The sequence below is a fragment of the Akebia trifoliata genome, chromosome 6 (genome assembly GCF_017979445.1).
Source record: "Akebia trifoliata isolate Shusen 1 chromosome 6, ASM1797944v1, whole genome shotgun sequence".
NCBI classification, from domain to species: domain Eukaryota; kingdom Viridiplantae; phylum Streptophyta; class Magnoliopsida; order Ranunculales; family Lardizabalaceae; genus Akebia; species Akebia trifoliata.
Window position 1 is genome coordinate 28,526,112 of NC_141380.1, and position 20,559 is coordinate 28,546,670.

Below are 20,559 nucleotides of genomic sequence, written 5' to 3' on the forward strand. Positions count from 1 at the left end.
CTCGAGCAAAGTTAATTAAGGGATACATTTATCTTGCTTTCACCACCGTCCATTAATAATGAGATCTACGGTTAGCATGAGAGTAGTAGAAATTAATCTGGACCGTCGGAAAATTTGTGTTTTTTAAGTCTCACTTTAAAAAAATCCAAAAAAAACAAAAAACAAAAGGGACAATGAATATGAGGAACTCTTTATTGAGAATATGTACCAATTAGTCCACTAAAGAAAAAATTACAGATCATTTAAGTCTCACTTAATAAAATATTCATTTATTAAAGATTTTTTGAAAAAAAATTTTAAAAAAATATTTGAAATACCCTTTTAACAAATTTACAAAATAATTTAATCTAAAGGTATTTTGATTGTCAAATAAAAAACTTGAACAATTTATTTGATTAGTAATATTTTTGTAAAAAAAAAAAATTTATTTATTAAAATATTTTTATTAATTTCAATATAATTTTATTTGACTTATTTAAGTAGATCTGCTAATTTTTTTAATTGAATCAATTCGATGCACATTCAAGTCGAGTTGTAAAATAATGTTTTAATTATTTAAAATTATTTATATTTTTTAATAAATCTACCATACATAGATCAAATTAGTTTGATGATAATGATAACTTATCATCTCCATCATCATCTATGTGAATTAAAAATCATTAATTTTGGAGAAAAAAAAAGATTTTTTTCTTTCATTTAGGTCTTTTTTTTTTTTTTCATTGTTATATAAGAGATGATCATAGTCAATGGGCATGTCATTAATTTTAAAACATAGGATTACTTCAAATATTCGCAAATAAACACGTTTTTTAAACCTTGAAATTCGTTAAAAGGGTAATTACGGTATTTTCACTTTAAAAATCATTTTTAGATTAATATTTGATAAAAATGAGTACTAAAGAGTCAATATTTTTTTAGAAGAGATTTTTTGATACAGATTTTCAAAAATAAGTATTTGGGGACATTGTATTGCCACACCAATTCCTATGTAAATTACCCAGTGTGAATCTCCATTTTGTGCGTTGAATATGACTAAAGTCTGAGTTTGGTACACTTTTCATTTTAATTATCAAAATATGCATTTATCATTTTTATAATCTACGAACTCGTGAGTTCGTCGCTTTTAGTATCTTCGAATTCATTCACATTTGGGGGAAAATCCCAATCACCAAGGAATTGCTCTAGTTGGTGTGTCATTAACACAAGTTGTTATGGCAATAGCAACTCTAAAACAAATCACAAGAAGTTTTGTATGGTTGGGACTTGTTGATGCTTGTTACAGTAAATTATTGTAATTAAATGCAAAGCAAAAAAATTTATGAAGGTCTGGTGGCAAAGTTTCACACACACCCTATTGGTTTTGGTACCAATTATCAAAGTAATCGAATCAGAATCAGAATCAAAATCATAAAAATATTGAAGATTTCATCATTCTCAAACGGGTACTTAAATTCTTAAGCTAATTTAAAATTAAGAAAATGAAACTAATAGTTAAGCTATACAAACTATAAAAGATATCTAATTGCGAATAAAAATATAAATAAATACTAAAAATAAATCATAAATAACATTTAAAGAAGAAATAAAAAAAGACCATGGTCGAGAGTTCGATACCCAATATGAGCATTAATTCCTCATATGTGCCACCCACAAGGGCATACCCTCACTTACTTGTGTGTGTGATATGTAGGCATTGCACGTGCCCTTGGACAAGACCACGGTCTATGGATTGGGCAAAACCTAGATATGGGCCCGGACCGTTGTTTACAGGGATACCTAATTATCAAAAAAGAAGAATAAGAATATGTATGAATCTTACAAGTTACAAAAACGAATGTATTGCTTTGATTAGGATTTTTAACATATTTGGTTCAAAGAGAATACTAATGAAATATTCGACTTGTAGAACCTATTGGTTCTTATTCTTAATCGGTTGGATTTTTTTAGATCTAACTCTAATCATTTTTAATAAAAGGGTATCCAATATTAAGGTTTTCGATTCCAATTCTGGCTCGGTAAAAAAATGGGTACCCATTGCACACGTAGCCCAAGACATCCCTCAAGAAACCATGGCAAAATTTTATCCTAAAAAAATGGTTGCGAACAACTACAAGGTTTTCGGTTTCAATAAAAAAAATGGGTACCCATTGACACACGTAGCCCAAGACATCCCTCAAGAAACCATGGCAAAATTTTATCCTTAAAAAATGGTTGCGAACAACTACAAGGTCTTCGGTTTCAACAAGGAGTGAGGGTTGAGAATTTAGAAATTTATTACAATCGTACAATTTACTATTCTGTTGAATTGTTTAATTTAAGTTGATATTTATATGCGTCCATAAGTGGGAATATATGAAAAATATTGTATCATTGTTTCATTAAAAAATATATATATATATTAGAACATTTCAATTCCAGTAAAAATATTTGAATTGATATATGTTGCAATCCATTCAAAAATTGGGGTGGCAATGGGTTGGGTTGTGTCTGTGTCGTGTTGAGGTAAGGGTATTAAAAAAATTTACCAAACCCAACCTGACCCATTTAATAATCGTGTAAAAAACTTAAACCCAAATCCAACCCATTTGTAAATAGGTATACCTGACCCAACCATATATAACTTGTTTGATAAAATTTTAATCTTTATTGAAAAAAATAGATCCATTTCCACCACTAAAAATAAAATACTACTACTAAAAATAAAGTCACACATCCATCAACTAATATCTACCAACATAAATTAAGTATCACAAAACATAAATCAAGTTTTATCATAAAAAATGGGTATATTAAAAAATTCTTTAATAATTGTTAATATATTTAAAACTACACGTTAATAACAGAATGATAAAACGTGTTAAAATGGGTTGACGTCCTTAACCCGAATCCAACTCATTTAATAATTGTGTTAGACGGATTGACACTATTATGACACAAATCCACTAATTTCGTATCGTGTTTGCAGGCCACCCCTACATTTTAGGGTTATAAGTATGTATACTTGTTGAAATTTTCAACAATTTTTTGGTAAAAGTTTGAAGATGTGGGGTCGGGTATTTTCGATTATTTTCTTTTAATCTCCAATAGCCAAAAGAAGTCAAGGAGTATGTCATAAGTTTGAAAAAAGTAGGGGTATCTCAAATATTCACCAAAACCTATAAAGGAATGTCTAAATTACCCATTTTGAACTGAAAACCGTTTTGCAAGAAACCATTTGATTCTCTTCGTCTCTTTCCATCTTAATTTGGCAACCTAATGTCCTCTTTAACCATTTAACAAAACAACACGAAAGGTAGTTATAGAGGTGACTAACTCCCCACATGAACCCCTAAGTCTCTAGCTTAATTAATTGAATTACCACAAAATTATATTTTAATTCTTTTTAAGAGACTCAAATTCATTAAACATATGTGTCGATCACTTGGAATCGTGATTTTAAAACTTGTTCGCGTAGTCAATGTGAATTGTCCATCAAATTGACTCATTTGAGATCCAAGCTGACTTGACCAAAAACTTGTCAAATATTGACCAAGTTTATAATAATTTTGACCTAATCAACAGGGTTGTTTTTTTTGTTTTAAAAAAAAATACAAAATACTTATTTTTTATTGATTTAAATGTTTGTTATCTATACACCGATCTACTATTTACCTTATAATAATTTTTTTTTAATTATTTAAATATAAATATACAATATTAAATAAATTCAAATTGATTTAAATGATTTTGACTTATACAAGAGAGGAGGTGAGACAAGACAAATGAGATGAGATACCTTGTGTATCCCGAAGAAAAAGATATATGGTTTTGTTCACTTGCCACGTCAACCACGTACAGACTACCAACTGTGTATGTTTTTTTGAGTCAAATTATCACGACTCTTTAGATTAATATGAAATCCAAATTTTCAATTCAATTCTCCAATTCTTAAAAACAATAGAAGCCTTCCAAATTTGCAAGGGAAATGAATTTTACAAGAAAATGTCGGTAAATGAAATCCAATAAATTTGAGAAAATGTCGAAAAGAAGATTAGTTTTGAATTTTATTTTCTAACCAAGAAGGAAACATCTCTTTTCCCATGGAAAATGATTTTTTCACGAATGACTTTAATACCTTCGTTGATCAACATGTACGGGAAAGTGGATGGTATTTGACACAAATAAGAGAAAAATAGATTGTACTCTCCGAGTTTAAAGATAAAGGCTAACTACAATGATTTCAAGAAAGGGTGGTTTTGAAGATCGCATAGTGAAAAATGATATTTTTATAATTTTGAAAATTAACCAACGTGATTTAAGGACGTGGGATTGGGGTTTTCTTGATTTTTGACTTAAATTACCTTAATTATATTAAGTTTAAATACAAAAGTGGGAGCATTTTTGGAATTCAAATTTTGGTGTGTACTCCTTCTCTCGTTACATTAGTAAAGATTTAAAATATTAATTAAGGGTGATTTTGATGATTAGATATTTAAAAAGATATTTTTGAAGTTTTGAAAATTAACCAACGTGATTTTAGGGATGTAAGATTGGGGATTTCTTGGTTTTTAACCAAAATGACCCTAATTACATTAAATTTAAGTACAAAAGTGGAGGCATTTTTAGAATCCAAATTATGGCGTCGAACCACTTCTACTCTACCTTCTCTCATTATAATAACAAACATTTATATAATATGAAAGCTTCAACAAATTGGGGGTGATGGTTGGAAATAGTTGCAGGGTATCAGTGGGTCGGTTCCTAAGGAACTTAGAACCATAACCATTGCATTTATTTCGATTCCTATTCATATTGGTTTCAGGTCCGATTCCAAAATAAATGAAGTTGAAAGCACAAAAAAAACATGGGTACCCATTGGCTTCGATTCTCAAGAATCGAATGAGAAAAAATACTTCAAATCATAATAAAACTTTTATCCTTTTAAAAAATTGACATATATTAACTACAAAATTATTAACCTAATTATAATTTGCTACACTAAAGATATAAGTTGATGGCCCCCCTCCCCTACACCCACATCCACACTCACAAAAATTATCTTATTTAAAAGTAATAATTTTTTTAGAAGAGATAACTTATTTTAAGTTTCAATTGACAATTTATATGAAAAATTGAAGAATTTTATATAACATGCATTAATTTTAAAATAAAAGAATACCTTAAATCGTTTACAGTATATAAGAAAATGACAAAATAAATGAGTTTTGGGAACCCATTGTATAGAGCCTAACAATTACTGTTCATATCGGTTCAACTCCCTTTTCAGTTAAATGGATACATAGACTTGGGTTTGATTCTCGCTGGTACCAAATAACTAATCTCATTAAAAACATGCTTACCAAATAAAGAAACAAAAAAGATGGTGGGCGAAAATTTTAATTACTTGACTAATAGTTTTGACCTATTTATATATCAAAAAATTTGAAACTTTTTAAGAATGTTGTACCCAAATTATACACTAACTATTCTTGAATCTTGATTTTTTTGTTCTTCTTTCCGACCTAATTTTAATAAATGAATTTATTTAGGGTACATTTCGAATCATGGTTGGATTGACCGTATAAAATTTCCCATATGTAAAATTGCTAACTATGATAAAGATATGGTTGATCCAATTGGAACTCAATCATATTGACATTTCTCATTCAATCAGATTGCTATTGGAACTCAATCAGGTTCTTATTGGAATTCAAATCCTTATTCCATACCCTATGTTATCCGAGTATAATGGATTTGATTTCAAGTCTGGTCCAGTCTGTCGACAGTGGTATGTGGGGCTTACATACCATGTTGTAGATCGAGTGGTGATCTTAACCGTTGTCGTCATCATCATCAAAGTTTTATCTATAAAGATTGTGACCGAATTTAGGAATCCTGTGTTGATCTAAAATCACATAAAAAATTTTACATCGTAACAATAGTGTAACTATTCTTTAAACAAAATTAAACTTTGGATCCAAATATGCCTAAAGAAAAGTCCAAATCAAATATCTTGAGATCGATGGATAGAAATACTTGGGTTGGATATCGTCCAAATCTTATCCCAAAGATTTAGAGTATATTAAATAAATCTTTTACTTCCATTCAATTATACCCAAAATGCCTAAAGAGTTGGGTGCTTGAAGTAAATTATTAGAGATTATATTGGCACACCAACTTTCCCATAGAAAACCCCAAAATGTGGGTTAAGTCTTCTTCAATACTAGAGTTCGCTTGTGCCATATCCTCTTTGGGGTTAATGAGGTAAAAGTTGAATATATATTCTTAAGTTATTGGGAGAAGAAGAAAAATAATAAAGTGGGTTAAAGAGGAAATATAATAACATTAGATGAGTATTATTAAAAAAAAGGGTAAGAGAAGAAGGACAATATAGTGGGATTGTATAGAACCCACTTTCTTATTTCAATCTTTATATCTCACAAAACTGTTTCTGAATGGGGTTCATAGACATTCTTTTTAGGGTTAAAGGTGTAAACGAGGAAAAATATTAAAGTTAAAGGGTATTATCGAAAATTGAAATAAAAAAAAAATAAAAAAAAAAAAATATAGTAAAATTTGATAAATATCCTGGGGAAGGGAGGGGAGGAAAAATAATAAAATTCAAAGGGGGTAACGAAGAAAGACAATAAAATGGACTATTGTGGACCCCACTACATTAGTTGAATGAGATATTTTAGAGTAGGACCCACTATTTTGTTTTATTATATAGACATTTGAATTGGGGTGCTCCAAATAAAAGTTGGTGTGCTCTAATTTTTGGGTTGGTGGCCCACCAAAAATTGGGCCAAAGCCCAGAAGAGTGCATCTCCCTCTACTGGACGGTTCAGATCTTTGTTGAAGAGCCACTTGGTTCAACTTAAATTTCAACCAACGAGATCTTAGTATTTGTCGAAGCATCAGAGCGTTGATACCAACCCCATATATTTACGCCGCGTGTCTAATTATTGGCATTCTTTTGTAAGAAAACTTGGTTTGTTGTAAATAAAATTTCACCAACCACTCCTCAGATACGTAACCACGCGTCACGTATTTCAGTTGTAATTATTACAAATTCTGATAGTTTAGAATAACAACAACTTAATAGAAACCATCGATATGACTTCAATACACTCATATCCAACGATTAGCTTTTAAGTGGTAAACTTATTAACTTACAACCGAATCCACCTAATATCTCTCTAATTACACTTTCAACGACGAAACTACCGACATGTACTCCCCTAATAATTTTTGGGTTATTTAGTAAAATCACCTCCGGAAATTGGCAATGTTAGATTTACCCCCTTTGCATAATACAAGATTGGGTTTACCCTATTGACCAGAGGTGAAGATCACTTTTTATTGATGATTTAATGGTGGAATTTTCACCATTAACTTATAAACAAAAGGATATTCACTTTTGTTCAAGGGGTTGATGTAATACTGTATTTGCAAGGGGTTAAACCTAATATTACTTATTTCACAAGCAGGGGTTGAGCTACATATAGTCCCCATTAACGTTTGAAAAAAGAGCACTGATAATTTGATGGACTTTTGGTGTATGCACCTAACGCACGCTGACGTGAAAGTACATAACTTATTAAAAAAAAATAGAGAAAGTTACTCTCTCTTACCTGTTATCTGCCCACATATTTTTTTTTTTAGATTTCAAATCTTAAAAAAGATCGTTGGGCCCACATTGATTCTCCCATTGACAATCCAACAACACAACCATCTAGATTTCATGAAAATTTTCATATTAAAAAGAAAAATAAAAAACAATTGTTTTTCGAACTTGATCTAAGGTGTTTAAAATGAATGGCTACCGAGTACCCAAATTTAAAAATAAAATTCATTGGTAAAAAATAACTATTTTTTTTTTAAATTCATATAATTTTATCCTCTACAATCCCATTTCATTAGATCATGATTTTAAATGTCACAAGGTGATCAGATATGAAAGTTTCATTTTTTTTCACTTTGTGCAAGAGAGAGAAACTATCTCTTTTATTTATTTTTAATAAGTTATGTGCTTCTACGTCATCGTGTGTGCGCCAAAAGTACGTCAAATTATCAACACTATTAAAAAAAAAGAAAAAGATTTACTAGAATCTTGCTGCATTTTTCTTTTTGTCTTAAAAAAATCATCAGAGTTCTAACAACTAAAAATGATTCTTTATTAAGTTTGTCACTCAACAGACAATGGAGTGGGAATGTGGGATCCACATCATTTTAAAAGATTAAATATTTTTAATACCTTCATTTTTTAAATAAAATACTTATTATATCTTCTTTCTCTCTCTCTTTCTCTTATTTCAACATCCATTCTCTTATAAAACAATGAGTTAAACCCAAAAATGTTTTCCTTTTTATCTTTTTATTATTATTACTATAAATAATCAGAATATTATCATAAAACCTAGAAGGTTGTGGCGTTAGATCACCTTGTGGCCATGTGAGTCCAATGATGATTTTGGGAAATATAATTAATGTTAAAAGGAGAGAGATGATGTAATAGGTATTTGATTTAAAGAATGAAGATATTATATGTTAACCAACCAACTACTCGAAAATACTAATTTATTGAAGAAGGTAAGAACTATGAATATAAGAGGGTCATTGGGCTTAACTAGGGTATGACTCACCTAAGAATGAAAGAAAATATATACTCAATACTCCCCTTCACTCATAAGGGTAAAAAGATTCAAACCCGCGATCTATATAAACCAACGTTTTGATACCATGTTAACCAACCAACTACTCCAAAAGGTCAATCTGTTAAAGAAGAGGATAACTATGAATATAATAAGGTCGCGGGACTTAACTAAGCTATGACTCACCCGAGAGTGGAGGAAAATATATACTCAACACTCCCCCTCACCTACAAAGGTGGAAATATTATCATAGAGATCATCTTCACAAAAAATAAGTTCATTCCAAAACTTTTAACCCCATCAAAAGTGGTTTATAAAAATTGGACGTTCCACGATACTTCAACTTGTAAACTAGGGTTAGAAGTTTTGGAATGAGCTGATTTTTGATGAGGATGATCTCTTCACCACAAAGATCATCTTAAAAAAAAAAAAAAATTAGCCCATTCTGAAACTTCTAACCCTTATTTAAAAAAAATGTTTGGGACAATGTTTGGATATGTTTAGGGCCTCAGAATGCTTCCCACACACACATATATATAACGTTGTTAAATCATTATTTCTAACAATTTTAAAAATTGAACAAAATGATTTATTGAATGAGGAGTGCTAGTTGGACATGTTAATTAGATTTTCCCATGATTGGGTGCAATCTATTCCAGTTCGAATGCTAACACATTTATTGCTTAGAAAAGACGTTACATCCATGTCATTTCTTTTTAAGGAGAACATCGATTTTGTTATATATTTATTCACTGTAACAAATTCTAGGGAATCATATTAACTTGGCCAGTTGTGCATGCAAGGATTAGCCCCTAATCATTGGGTAACCGTTACACAGAAAGAAAGAAAGAAAAAAAAAAAAAAATGATCCGAAACTCATCCTTTTATGCAAACATGTACGAGGAAATAAGAAAGGACGTTACATCCACGTCATTTCTTTTTAAGGAGAACATCGATTTTGTTATATATTCATTCACTATAACAAATTCTAGGGAATCATATTAAATTGGCCAGTTGTGCATGCAAGGATTAGCCCCTAATCATTGGGTAACCGTAACACAGAAAAAAAACAAAAAAAAAATTATCGGAAACTCATCCTTTTATGCAAACGTGTACGAGGAAATTATGTTTGGACCAGACGCATTTATTTTGAACTAAATATTAATTTTTCTGAGAGCCCTCAAAGGAAAAGGTAAATTAAGAATACTATCGTAAATTTTCAAAAATCATAATCGAGTGCACCTTCATTGACTCATGTTGGAACAAGTCCTGTATAATATGTCTATTAAAGTTTTATTTTATTTTAGAAAAAAATCACTGCCACAACAACTTTTACTTATGATACACTAATCAATGAAACCATATATGCCCACCAAATAAGACTATGGACACCACATTTTCTCATATCTTAGATGATCGTCTTCTAGATACTTTTAAAAAACCTTGGGGGAAGAAACTCTAAGATAAATCACTTTACAAACTCTTAGAAAAACATGAAATTCGATCATGAAAATAATGTCACCAAGAAGTGGGCCAAAGCACAAGTTAGGGGAATCAAAATAATGTGTTTTGGGCTTAGACTCATAGGTTAGTTTAGTTGGTTTGACACATTGTAAAATAACTTTAAGGTGGTGGGTTCAAGTCTAGTCTACCCATCCAAAAACAATAAAATAAAAAAATAATATCTTTTTGACGGTTCAGATCTTTACTGAAAAGCCACTCTAATCAACATAAATTTCAGCCAATGAGATCTAGCATTTGTCAAGCGTCAGAGTTTTCATACCAACCCCATGCATGTACGCCACGTGTCCTAAATATTTGTATCGATTTGCAAGGAAGCTTCGATTCTTGTTAAAATTTCGCCAAGAGTCCTGAGTGGCATATTGTAATTAATGTAAAATTGATGGCATTTCTTCAATTCACCATTACTCAGATATACTTTACCACGTGTCAAGTTTTTCAGCTGTAATTATTAGAATTTCTGTTAGACCAACACCCATAATAGAGACAATCGATATTCTAACCACTAGTTTTTAAGTGGTCATTTTATTAACTTACGATCGAGACTACAATAGTGTAACACTGACAAAAACTGCTGACATGTGAATATAATCCCCTAGTATTTACATTTTGATAAATATTAGAGATACACCCTGTATGTTTTGAAATTGATGCCTTACTCCTTTACCTCAGTTTTGGATTAAAAAGACCCAAATACTCTCATCTTCAAACTCCAGTTAGAAATTCTTAATTTTTTTTTTTCAAAATCAGTTATCTTCAAATTTGTTGATTTTATTTTTTTATTTTTATTATTTTTTAAATATAGTCCCAACTAAAGTTTGAAAAAAAGAATGAGATTTAGCAGAACCCTGTTACATTTTTATTTTTTTTCTTTAAAAAGATCATTGGAGTTCTAATAACTAAAAATAATTTTTTATCAAGTTTGTTACTTAACAAAACATAAAGTGGGAATGTGAGATTCACATCATTTTAAAAGATTAAATATTTTTAATATTTTCATTTATTAAAATCAAATACTTATTATATCCTCTCTCTCTCTCTCTCCTTTCAACATCTATTCTCTTCTAAAAGCATGAGTCAAACCCATAAATGTTTTCTTTTTAATCTTTTTATTATTTATATAAAATTTTTGAGTATTATCATAAAACCTAGAAGGTTGTGGTGTTGGATCACATTGTGACTATGTGAGCCCAATGATGATTTTGAAAGAGATAATTAATGTTAAGAGGAGAGAAATGATATAATCGATATTTGATTTACAGAATGGAGATAGTATATGTTAACCAACCAACTACTTTAAAAGATTGATTTGTTAGAGAAAATGAGAACTATGAATATAAGAAGGTTATGAGGTTTAAATAGGGTATGACTCACTTAAGAGTGGAGAAAAATATATATTCAATACTCCTTACCCATAAGGGTGGAAGGATTATCATGGTATCATGGTAATCATCCTCATAAAAAATCAGCCAATTCCAATACTCAACACTCCCTTCACCCACAAGGGTGGAAAGATTCGAACCCATGACCTATACGAACTAGTGCTTTGATATCATGTTAACCAACCAACTACTCTAAAAGATTGATCTGTTGGAGAATGCGAGAACTATGAATATAAGATGGTCACGAGGTTTAACTAGAGCATGACTCCCTTAAGAGTGGAGGAAAATATATAATCCAAAACTTCTAACCCCATCAAAAGTGGTTTATAAAAGTTGGATGGTTCATGATACTTCTAATCCCTATTTAAAAAAATGTTTGGCTCTCTTTAGGGCCTCATAACGCTTCCCATATATATAACATTGTTAAATTATTATTTCTAACAGTTTGAAAATTGAACAAAAAGATTTATTAAATGAGGAGTGCTAGTTGGACATGTTAATTAAATTGTCCCATGATTGGGTGCAATCTATTCCAGTTCAAATGCTAACACATTTATTGCTTAGAAAGGTTGTTACATCCACGTCATTTACTTTTAAGGAGAACGTCAATTTTGTTTTATATTCATTTGTCGTTAAAAATTACAGGGAATCATGTTAAATTGGCCAGTTGTGCATGCAACGATTAGTCCCTAATCATTGGATTACCGTTAGACAGAAAGAAAACAAAAAAATTATCAGAAAGTAATCCTTTTATGAAAACGTGTACGAGGAAATTATTTTTGGATCAGACCTGTATTTATTTTGAATTAAATATTAATTTTTCTGTGAACCCTTAAAAGAAAAGGTATTAAGAATGCTACCGTAAATTTTTAAAAATCATATTTGAGTCTACCTCCATTGACTCGTGTTGGAAAAAGTCCTATATAATATGTCTATTAAAGTTTTCCTTTATTTTAGAAATTTTTTACTACCACGACAACTTTTACTTATGATACACCAATCAATGAAACTATACGACTATAGACACCATATTTTCTCATATCTTAGATGATCTTCTTTTAGATATTATTAGAAAACCTTGGGAGAAGAAACTCTAAGATAAGTTGCATTACAAACCCTTAGAAAAACATGAAATTCAATCCTGAAAATAGTGTCACCAAGGAGTGGGCCAAAGCACAAGTTAAGGAAATCAAAATAGTGTTTGTTGGGCTTAGACCCATAGCTCAGTTGGTTTGACACGTTGCAAAACAGCTTTGAAGCTGTGGGTTCAAGTCCAACTAACCCACTCAAAAATAAATAAAAAAAAAAAAAATTGTGTCTTTTGGACGGTTCAGATCTTTACTGAACAGCCACTCTAATCAACTTAAATTTCAACCAATGAGATCTAGCATTTGTCAAGCATCAGAGTTTTCATACCAACCCCATGCATGTACGCCACGTGTCCTAAATATTTGTATCGATTTGCAAGGAAGCTTCGATTCTTGTAAAATCTCGCCAAGAGTCCTGAGTGGCATATTGTAATTAATGTAAAATTGATGGCATTTCTTCAATTCACCATCACTCAGATATACGTTACCACGTGTCAAGTTTTTCAGCTGTAATTATTACAATTTCTGTTAGACTAACACCCGTAATAGAGACAATCGATATTCTAACAACTAGTTTTTAAGTAGTCATCTTATTAACTTACGATCGAGACTACAATAGCGTAACACCGACAAAAACTGCTGACATGTGAATGTAATTCCATGGTATTCACATTTTGATAAATATTAGAGATACACCCTGTATGTTTAGAAATCGAGGCCTTACTCCTTTACCTCAGTTTTCGATAAAAAGACCCAAATGCTCTCATCTTTAAACTCTAGTTAGAAATTCTTAATTTTTCTTTTCAAAATCAATTATCTTCAAACTTATTGATTTTATTTATATTATTTTTTAAATATAACTCCCACTGAAGTTTGAAATAAAGAATGAGACTTAACAGAACCCTATTACATTTTTATTTTTTTTCTTTAAAATGATCATTGGAGTTTTGACAATTCAAAGGAGTTTTTTTATCAAGTTTGTTACTCAACAAACCATAAAATGGGAATGTGAGATCCACATAATTTTAAAAGATTAAATATTTTTAATATTTTTATTTATTAAAATCAAATATATATTATATCTTCTTTCTCACTCTCTCTCTTTCCTTTCAACATCTATTCTCTTTAAAAACATAAAAACATGAGTCAAATTCAAAAATATTTTATTTTTAATCTTTTTATTATTTATATAAAAAATCAGAGTATTATCATAGAACCTAGAAGGTTGTGGTGTTGGATCACCTTGTGACCATGTGAGCCTAATGATGATTTTGAGAGAGATAATTAATGTTAAGAAGAGAGAAATGATATAATCGATATTTGATTTTTAATTTAAAGAACGAAGATAGTATATGTTAACCAACCAACTACTCCAAAAGATCGATTCATTAGAGAAGGGGAGAACTATGAATTTAAGAAGGTCATGAGGTTTAACTAGGGTATGACCCACCTAAGAGTGGAGGAAAATATATATTCAACACTTCCCTTCATCCATAAGGGTGGAAAGATCATCATGGTATCATGGAAATCATCCTCATAAAAAATCAGTTCATTCCAAAACTTCTAACCCCATTCAAAGTGGTTTACAAAAATTGGACGGTCGACGATACTTCTAATCCCTATTTTAAAAAATGTTTGGTTCTCTTTAGGGCCTCAGAACGCTTCCCATATATATAACATTTTTAAATTATTATTTCTAACAGTTTTAAAATTGGACAAAAAGATTTATTGAATGAGGAGTGCTAGTTGGACATGTTAATTAAATTGTCCCATGATTGGGTGCAATCTATTCCAGTTCAAATGGTAACACATTTATTGCTTAGAAAGGTCGTTACATCCACGTCATTTCCTTTTAAGGAGAACGTCAATTTTGTTTTATATTCATTTGTCGTTAATGATAAATTGGCCAGTTGTGCATGCAACGATTAGCCCCTAATCATTAGGTTATCGTTAGACAGAAAGAAAACAAAAAAAATTATCAGAAAGTAATTCTTTTATGAAAACGTGTACGAGGAAATTATTTTTGGACCGAACCTATATTTATTTTGAACTAAATATTAATTTTTCTGTGAGCCCTTAAAGGAAAAGGTATTAAGATTGCTACCATAAATTTTCAAAAATCATATTCGACTCTACCTCCATTGACTTATGTTGGAACAACACCAATCAATGAAACTATACGACTATAGACACCATATTTTCTCATATCTTAGATGATCTTCTTTTAAAAAAAAAAAAATAGTGTCTTTTGGACGGTTCAGATCTTTAGTGAAAAGCCACTCTAATAAACTTAAATTTCAACCAATAAGATCTACTATTTGCCACGAATCAGAGTTTTCCTACCAACCCCATGCATTTACGCCCCGTGTCTTAAATATTGGTATCCATTTGCAAGGAAGCTTCGATTTTTGTAAAATTTCGCCAAGAGTCATGAGTGGCATATTGTAATTAATGTAAAATTGATGGCTTTCTTCAATTCACCATCACTCAGATATGCATTACCACGTGTCAAGTTTTTCAGCTGTAATTATTACAATTTCTGTTAAAATAACTCCCGTAATAGAAACAATTAATCTTCTAATGACGTTACTACCGTCATATCCAACGACTAGCTTTTAAGTGGTCATCTTATTAACTTACCATCGAGACTACAATAACCTAACACCGACAAAAACGGCTGACACGTAAATGTAATCCCCTCCTTTGTATTCATATTTTGATAAATATTTGAGATACCCCTCTATGTTTTGAAATCAATGACTTACTCCTTTATCTCATTTTTTTTTTGATAAAAAGACTAAAATACTCTCATCTTCAAACTCTAGCAAAAATTCTTTTTAAAATCAGTTATTTTCAAATTCGTTATTATTATTATTTATTATTATTTTTAGGAGTTGGTTTAAGGATTAAATTTAGGGTTGGAAAAGATGACATGTTTTTGAAAATAAAAATTAAGGGATTTTGACTAGAGTTTGAAAATGAGGGCTTTTGGGTCTTTTTATTAGTCTTGGTCAAGGGTGGCATATCATTAGTTTCTAAAACAAGGGGGGTAGTTATAAAATTCACTAAAACTTGAGGACTTTAGATGCCCAAACCAGGGTTGGCAGTCTAGAGAAGAAACCTAATTGGGAGCATGGCTATACATTTAGACAAGTGTAAGGCAGTTACTTAACCCAAGGTTAACCTCACTTGAACCCTACTATAAGTATAAACTATACTCACCCCTGCTTTGGTAAACCAACTTAGGTTACCAAAAAAAGCTGAGATAAAAGAAGTTTTTAAGAAACCCAAGTTATGCCCATTTTAGCAAAAATCCACCTCAAATGAAGAGGTCTCCTTCTTCTTGTTCTTCTTCAGCTTCATCTAATGAACCATCTTCACTTGTCTCTCTCACTAAACCATCTAAACTAAACATCAAACGAAACAGAAGAAATCTCAACGAAGACAAACAAGTTGCAGGAAAGAGAAGCTCAAACTACCGAGGAGTCACTAAGTATAGTTCTCATTCATCATTTTTTCTAATGGGTTTTTTAGATTTTTTGTTTTAAAGATGAAAATTTGAGTTTTTTTTTTTATTATATGGGTTTGATCTAAATCTGTTTGCATGATTAGGCATAGGTGGACAGGTAGGTTTGAAGCCCACCTGTGGGATAAGAACTCTTGGAATCCGATTCAGAACAAGAAAGGAAGACAAGGTGATGAGTACATCTCCATATAAACAGAGAAGATCTCTGTGTCTGTGTCTCTGTTTCTTTATTTAAAAATCATTTTTTTTTTTTTTTGGGTTTTGTTCATGTTGATCTGATTATTATTTTAATTTTATTTTCTTGTGTGGTGATCTGCAACTGTAACGTTCTTATGCGGCTTTTGTCGTTCTTTAGTTTATTTAGGTAAGCTGCAAATCTTCTTTCTTTCTCTCTCCTTCTCTTAAAAAAAATAAAAAATAAAAATGCTAACATGCGCCGAGTACTCTCCGGCGCAATTAGTAGATCCTGTATAGATCTTTTTTTATTATTTTTTTTAATTTTTAATTTGAAAAATGTAGGAGCTTATGATGATGAGGAGGCTGCAGCACACACATATGATCTTGCTGCTCTTAAGCACTGGGGTTCAGATACCATCTTGAATTTTCCGGTAATTTAATGAAATTATATTAAAAATAATAATCTAATTTTGAGGCTTTTTTGGATTTATTTGTTGTTTTCTTTTGTATTTTTTTTTTTAAATTTAATCTTTAATTTTTAATTGTAATGTAGTTAAATACATATACAAAGGAGTTTCAAGAAATGCAAATGGTGTCAAAGGAGGAGTATTTAGCTATGCTGCGACGGCGGAGCAGTGGATTCGCTAGAGGTGTTTCTAAGTATCGTGGGGTGGCAAGGTAACAATTTTTTTTTTTGTTGAGTTACCAGATTTTTGGGTTCTCCGGTGACTGAAATCTGACACACATTGCCGGAATTTTGACAGGCACCATCATAATGGACGGTGGGAGGCGAGAATTGGCCGTGTTTATGGCAACAAATATCTCTATTTGGGAACTTTCAGTAATAATCTCTTCAACTTTCCTTGTGTGTGTGTGTGTGTGTGAGATATTCGTCGGGATGTTCTTTGAAAGTTCGGTTGTGGGTCAGTTTCTGTTCTGATTAGTAGCGGTGGTGGCTTTATCACGTGAGCTGGCACGTGTTCGAGCTTTTAGTTGGCTAGAGCACGTGCGGATGTACACGTGGATCTATAGCCATGCATACTCGTTCGTGAACTAAAACTCTTCTCTACCTCATGGCGATGGTATATGGGGCCCATTATTAGATGATGTGAGACCGACCCACATTTCTTAAACTCTTTTAGATTATTTGGTGATTGCGATAGGTGTGGGTTTCGTACCCAACCCGATCATTTTAATATATATATATATATATATATATATATATATATATTTTGAAATTCATTAAGAAAAGACGAAAATATCACTGTTTAAGAACGGAGGGTACTTGTTTGGTTACTGGTATATATGGGATTACTCTAATACACTCAACCCTATTTTTATATATATACCTATGAACCCCAACTAATTGATGGATTATATTCCCTCCCGATAGAATTGAATTGAAAAATATGATTTGTTTAGTCAATCTGATGAAATGTTTGGGATTAGACTTTGATGATCTTGTTGATTAGAATGATTGGATGGTTAGGATTATTTTAAAGTTGTGATATTTGATTTAATCTCAATTATTTTTAATAGGTACCCAAGAAGAAGCTGCTGAGGCATACGACATGGCGGCCATACGATACAGAGGCACAAATGCAGTTACTAATTTCGATATCACCCATTACATGAGAAATCAACTATTACTGCCGCCGCCACCACCACCACCATCACTAGCACCATTGGCATCACCGCCACCACCACCACCACCAGCAACACCATTTGAAGAAATCTCGCAATTTATGAAATCGGAGATGCAGATTAACGAGGACCCAATCGGAGAAATGCAATGGCACCTCAACATGGACTTGGGATTCAACCAATTGCCAATTCCCGATATTCCCCTCGAAAAATCTATCGAATTATCGGATTTATTCAAAATCAATGCCTTTGAAGAGAACATAGAAGTCCTATTCGATGATAATACTACAAATAAGAGTGTGGGAAACCAAGAGGTTAAGGAAGATGATAATGATGTGATTGACAAGGATGATATATTTGAAGATTTGGATGAATTTGCGGGGGATTTGTTGATGAAAGTGGAGGAGGAAAAGAAATGCTTGGCCTCTTCTTTAACGACTTCGGTTTCGCACCCCAACCCCAACCCGAATCCGAATCCGAATCCAAACCCGAATCCTATTACTAGCTGGTCTTAGATGTATAGATGAACAAACATGTTTGTGGGTCGTTGAGTTTGGTATTTTATTTGTTGGGGTTTGGTGTCTAGTAGTATAGTTGTATATAGGGATCTGTGTGTCTGTCTGTGTATGTGAGGTTGCGTTGAGAACATGAAAAGACTCAACGGGGGTCTTAGCGGGTCGGGTCGGGTCAGTCTTTCTTCTTCTTCTTGGGGTTTTTCCAGTGGTTATTTAAGGGTTAATTTACAATTTTCTATGTAAATAAACTTTTTAGTTCACAGACTTGGCATTCCTTTTATCTCTTGTGGTAAAAGAAAACTACTATCACATATGTAAAAGGAATAAATTATGATGTTTGGCTGACCTATTATTAGTGGTTTTACTCTGTATTGAATGATTTCTGTCCATTGGATTTGAGTAATTTTCTTTGGGTGTTAGAGACTCGAAAAAAATGATAAATACAAATACAACCAATCCTGACTATTAAAACATAAAATTCGACTATCGAGAATAAGCTAAATCCCAATTGTTGGATTTTGTGTTTTAACGAATCCCAATCTTTATTTTTTCCTTATTTCTATTTAGAATCAATGTCAAAATGTATGAGAATTGGACTTAGAACTTAAATTCATTTGGACGAGAATAATATTATTATAATATTATTATAATATTATTAGGGAGAATGATACTTTACTTTTAAGGGTGACATGGGCAATTTTGGTATGTTTAGTTAATTTATTGATAATGGTGTTAATATGGGTACCCCTCAACTTAATGGTGGTGTGGGCAATTTTGGTATTTCATGTCAAGTTTTGATAAGGATGTCTTTAGCATTATTACATGTCTGTATCATGTTTGCCCAATTACCCCTATCTTTGGTGTTTGTCAAAAATTTAAAATTTTAAAAAATAAAAAAATAAAAAACTGTCAACGACCTGATCTGGACAGGATCATGGTCAAAGTCAGATCAGCCACCATACACAGCCTTACGTTAATATGAATTTAAAATACAAGTCTAACTTAGTAAACAATTTTAAAATAGTCCAATTCAAATTCTTTTGGAATATTTTTGATTGGTGATCCTAAATGTGATATATATTAATTTATTATTTCTTACATATTCAACAATGCAACTCCAAAATAAGTTATAATTAATGGTAATAAAATCAGAGAGATTTTATAGCCACACCAACTTTAGTTACCAACATCTCAATTTATATGTAAATCACCAAAGGATTAGTACACATCTTGGGGTGCCATTAGTAAAAAGTTGGTGTAGCAATAGAAACTATTTAAATAAAGCCGTTGGTATTTTATGTGTGTGTGTGTTTTTTTTTTTTTTTTAAAGAAAAATTATATTGAATACGGAGTGTTAGTTGGTCGTGCTAACTAGATAGACAAGGTTTGTGATTGGGTGCAATCTATTTTGGATTTTTCGAACGCAGACATATTTATAGCTTAGAAAAGGTGTTATAACCACGTCATTTCCTTTTAGCTAGAACATTGATTCTCCTACTCATTCAGTCATCGTTACCAATTCAAGGGAATAGTGTTAAATTGGACAGTTGTGCATGCTAGGTTTAGTGCTTCGCCGTTGGGTAACCGCTATACGAAAAAAATGAAAAATTACCAGAAAGTACTTTTTTTATGCATGTGGTGTGCAAGGAAATTATGTTTGGGCCAATTTATTTTGAACTAAATATTAATTTTTTAGTAGCCCTTAAAGAAAAATATAAATTAAAAATGCTCCCCCATATTTTCAAAATAACAGTTGGTCCCACCTCCGTTGACTCGTGTTGGAACAAGCCGTATTTAATGTGCCTAGTAAAGTTTTCTTTCATTTTAGAAAAAAAGTTATGGCCACAAAAACTTTAACTTATGATAAACCAATCAATGCACTTATACATTGCAAACCAAGTAAGACTAGGGACACCATATTTCTCATATCTAAGACGATTTTCATCTTTTATGCAATCTCAGAAAATCTTGGATGAAGAAACTCTAAGAAAAATTGCATTACAAATTCTAACCCTAAAATTCATATATGTTTGCTTAAGCAGATGGGTGTCTTGTCATGCACGAATGTGG

General features: G+C 31.4%; 1 protein-coding gene across 1 annotated transcript; it reads left to right on the forward strand.

The window, feature by feature from the left end:
- The first annotated feature begins 15,842 nt into the window (after positions 1-15,842).
- On the forward strand, positions 15,843-18,860 carry LOC147400643 (uncharacterized). Its single transcript, XM_086446416.1, has 6 exons — positions 15,843-16,120; positions 16,240-16,322; positions 16,673-16,761; positions 16,884-17,008; positions 17,095-17,171; positions 17,870-18,860. The coding sequence occupies exons 1-6, from the start codon at positions 15,951-15,953 to the stop codon at positions 18,487-18,489; spliced, it is 1,164 nt and encodes a 387-aa protein (XP_086302542.1). The 5' UTR covers positions 15,843-15,950; the 3' UTR covers positions 18,490-18,860.
- The last annotated feature ends 1,699 nt before the right edge of the window (positions 18,861-20,559 follow it).

Coding starts and splice junctions, on each gene's coding strand:
- LOC147400643 (XM_086446416.1), top strand. CDS start 15,951: ATGAAGAGGTCTCCTTCTTCTTGTTCTTCTTCAGCTTCATCTAATGAA. Junction 16,323..16,672: donor GAACAAGAAAGGAAGACAAG/GTGATGAGTACA, acceptor TGAAAAATGTAG/GAGCTTATGATGATGAGGAG. Junction 17,009..17,094: donor AAGTATCGTGGGGTGGCAAG/GTAACAATTTTT, acceptor GAATTTTGACAG/GCACCATCATAATGGACGGT.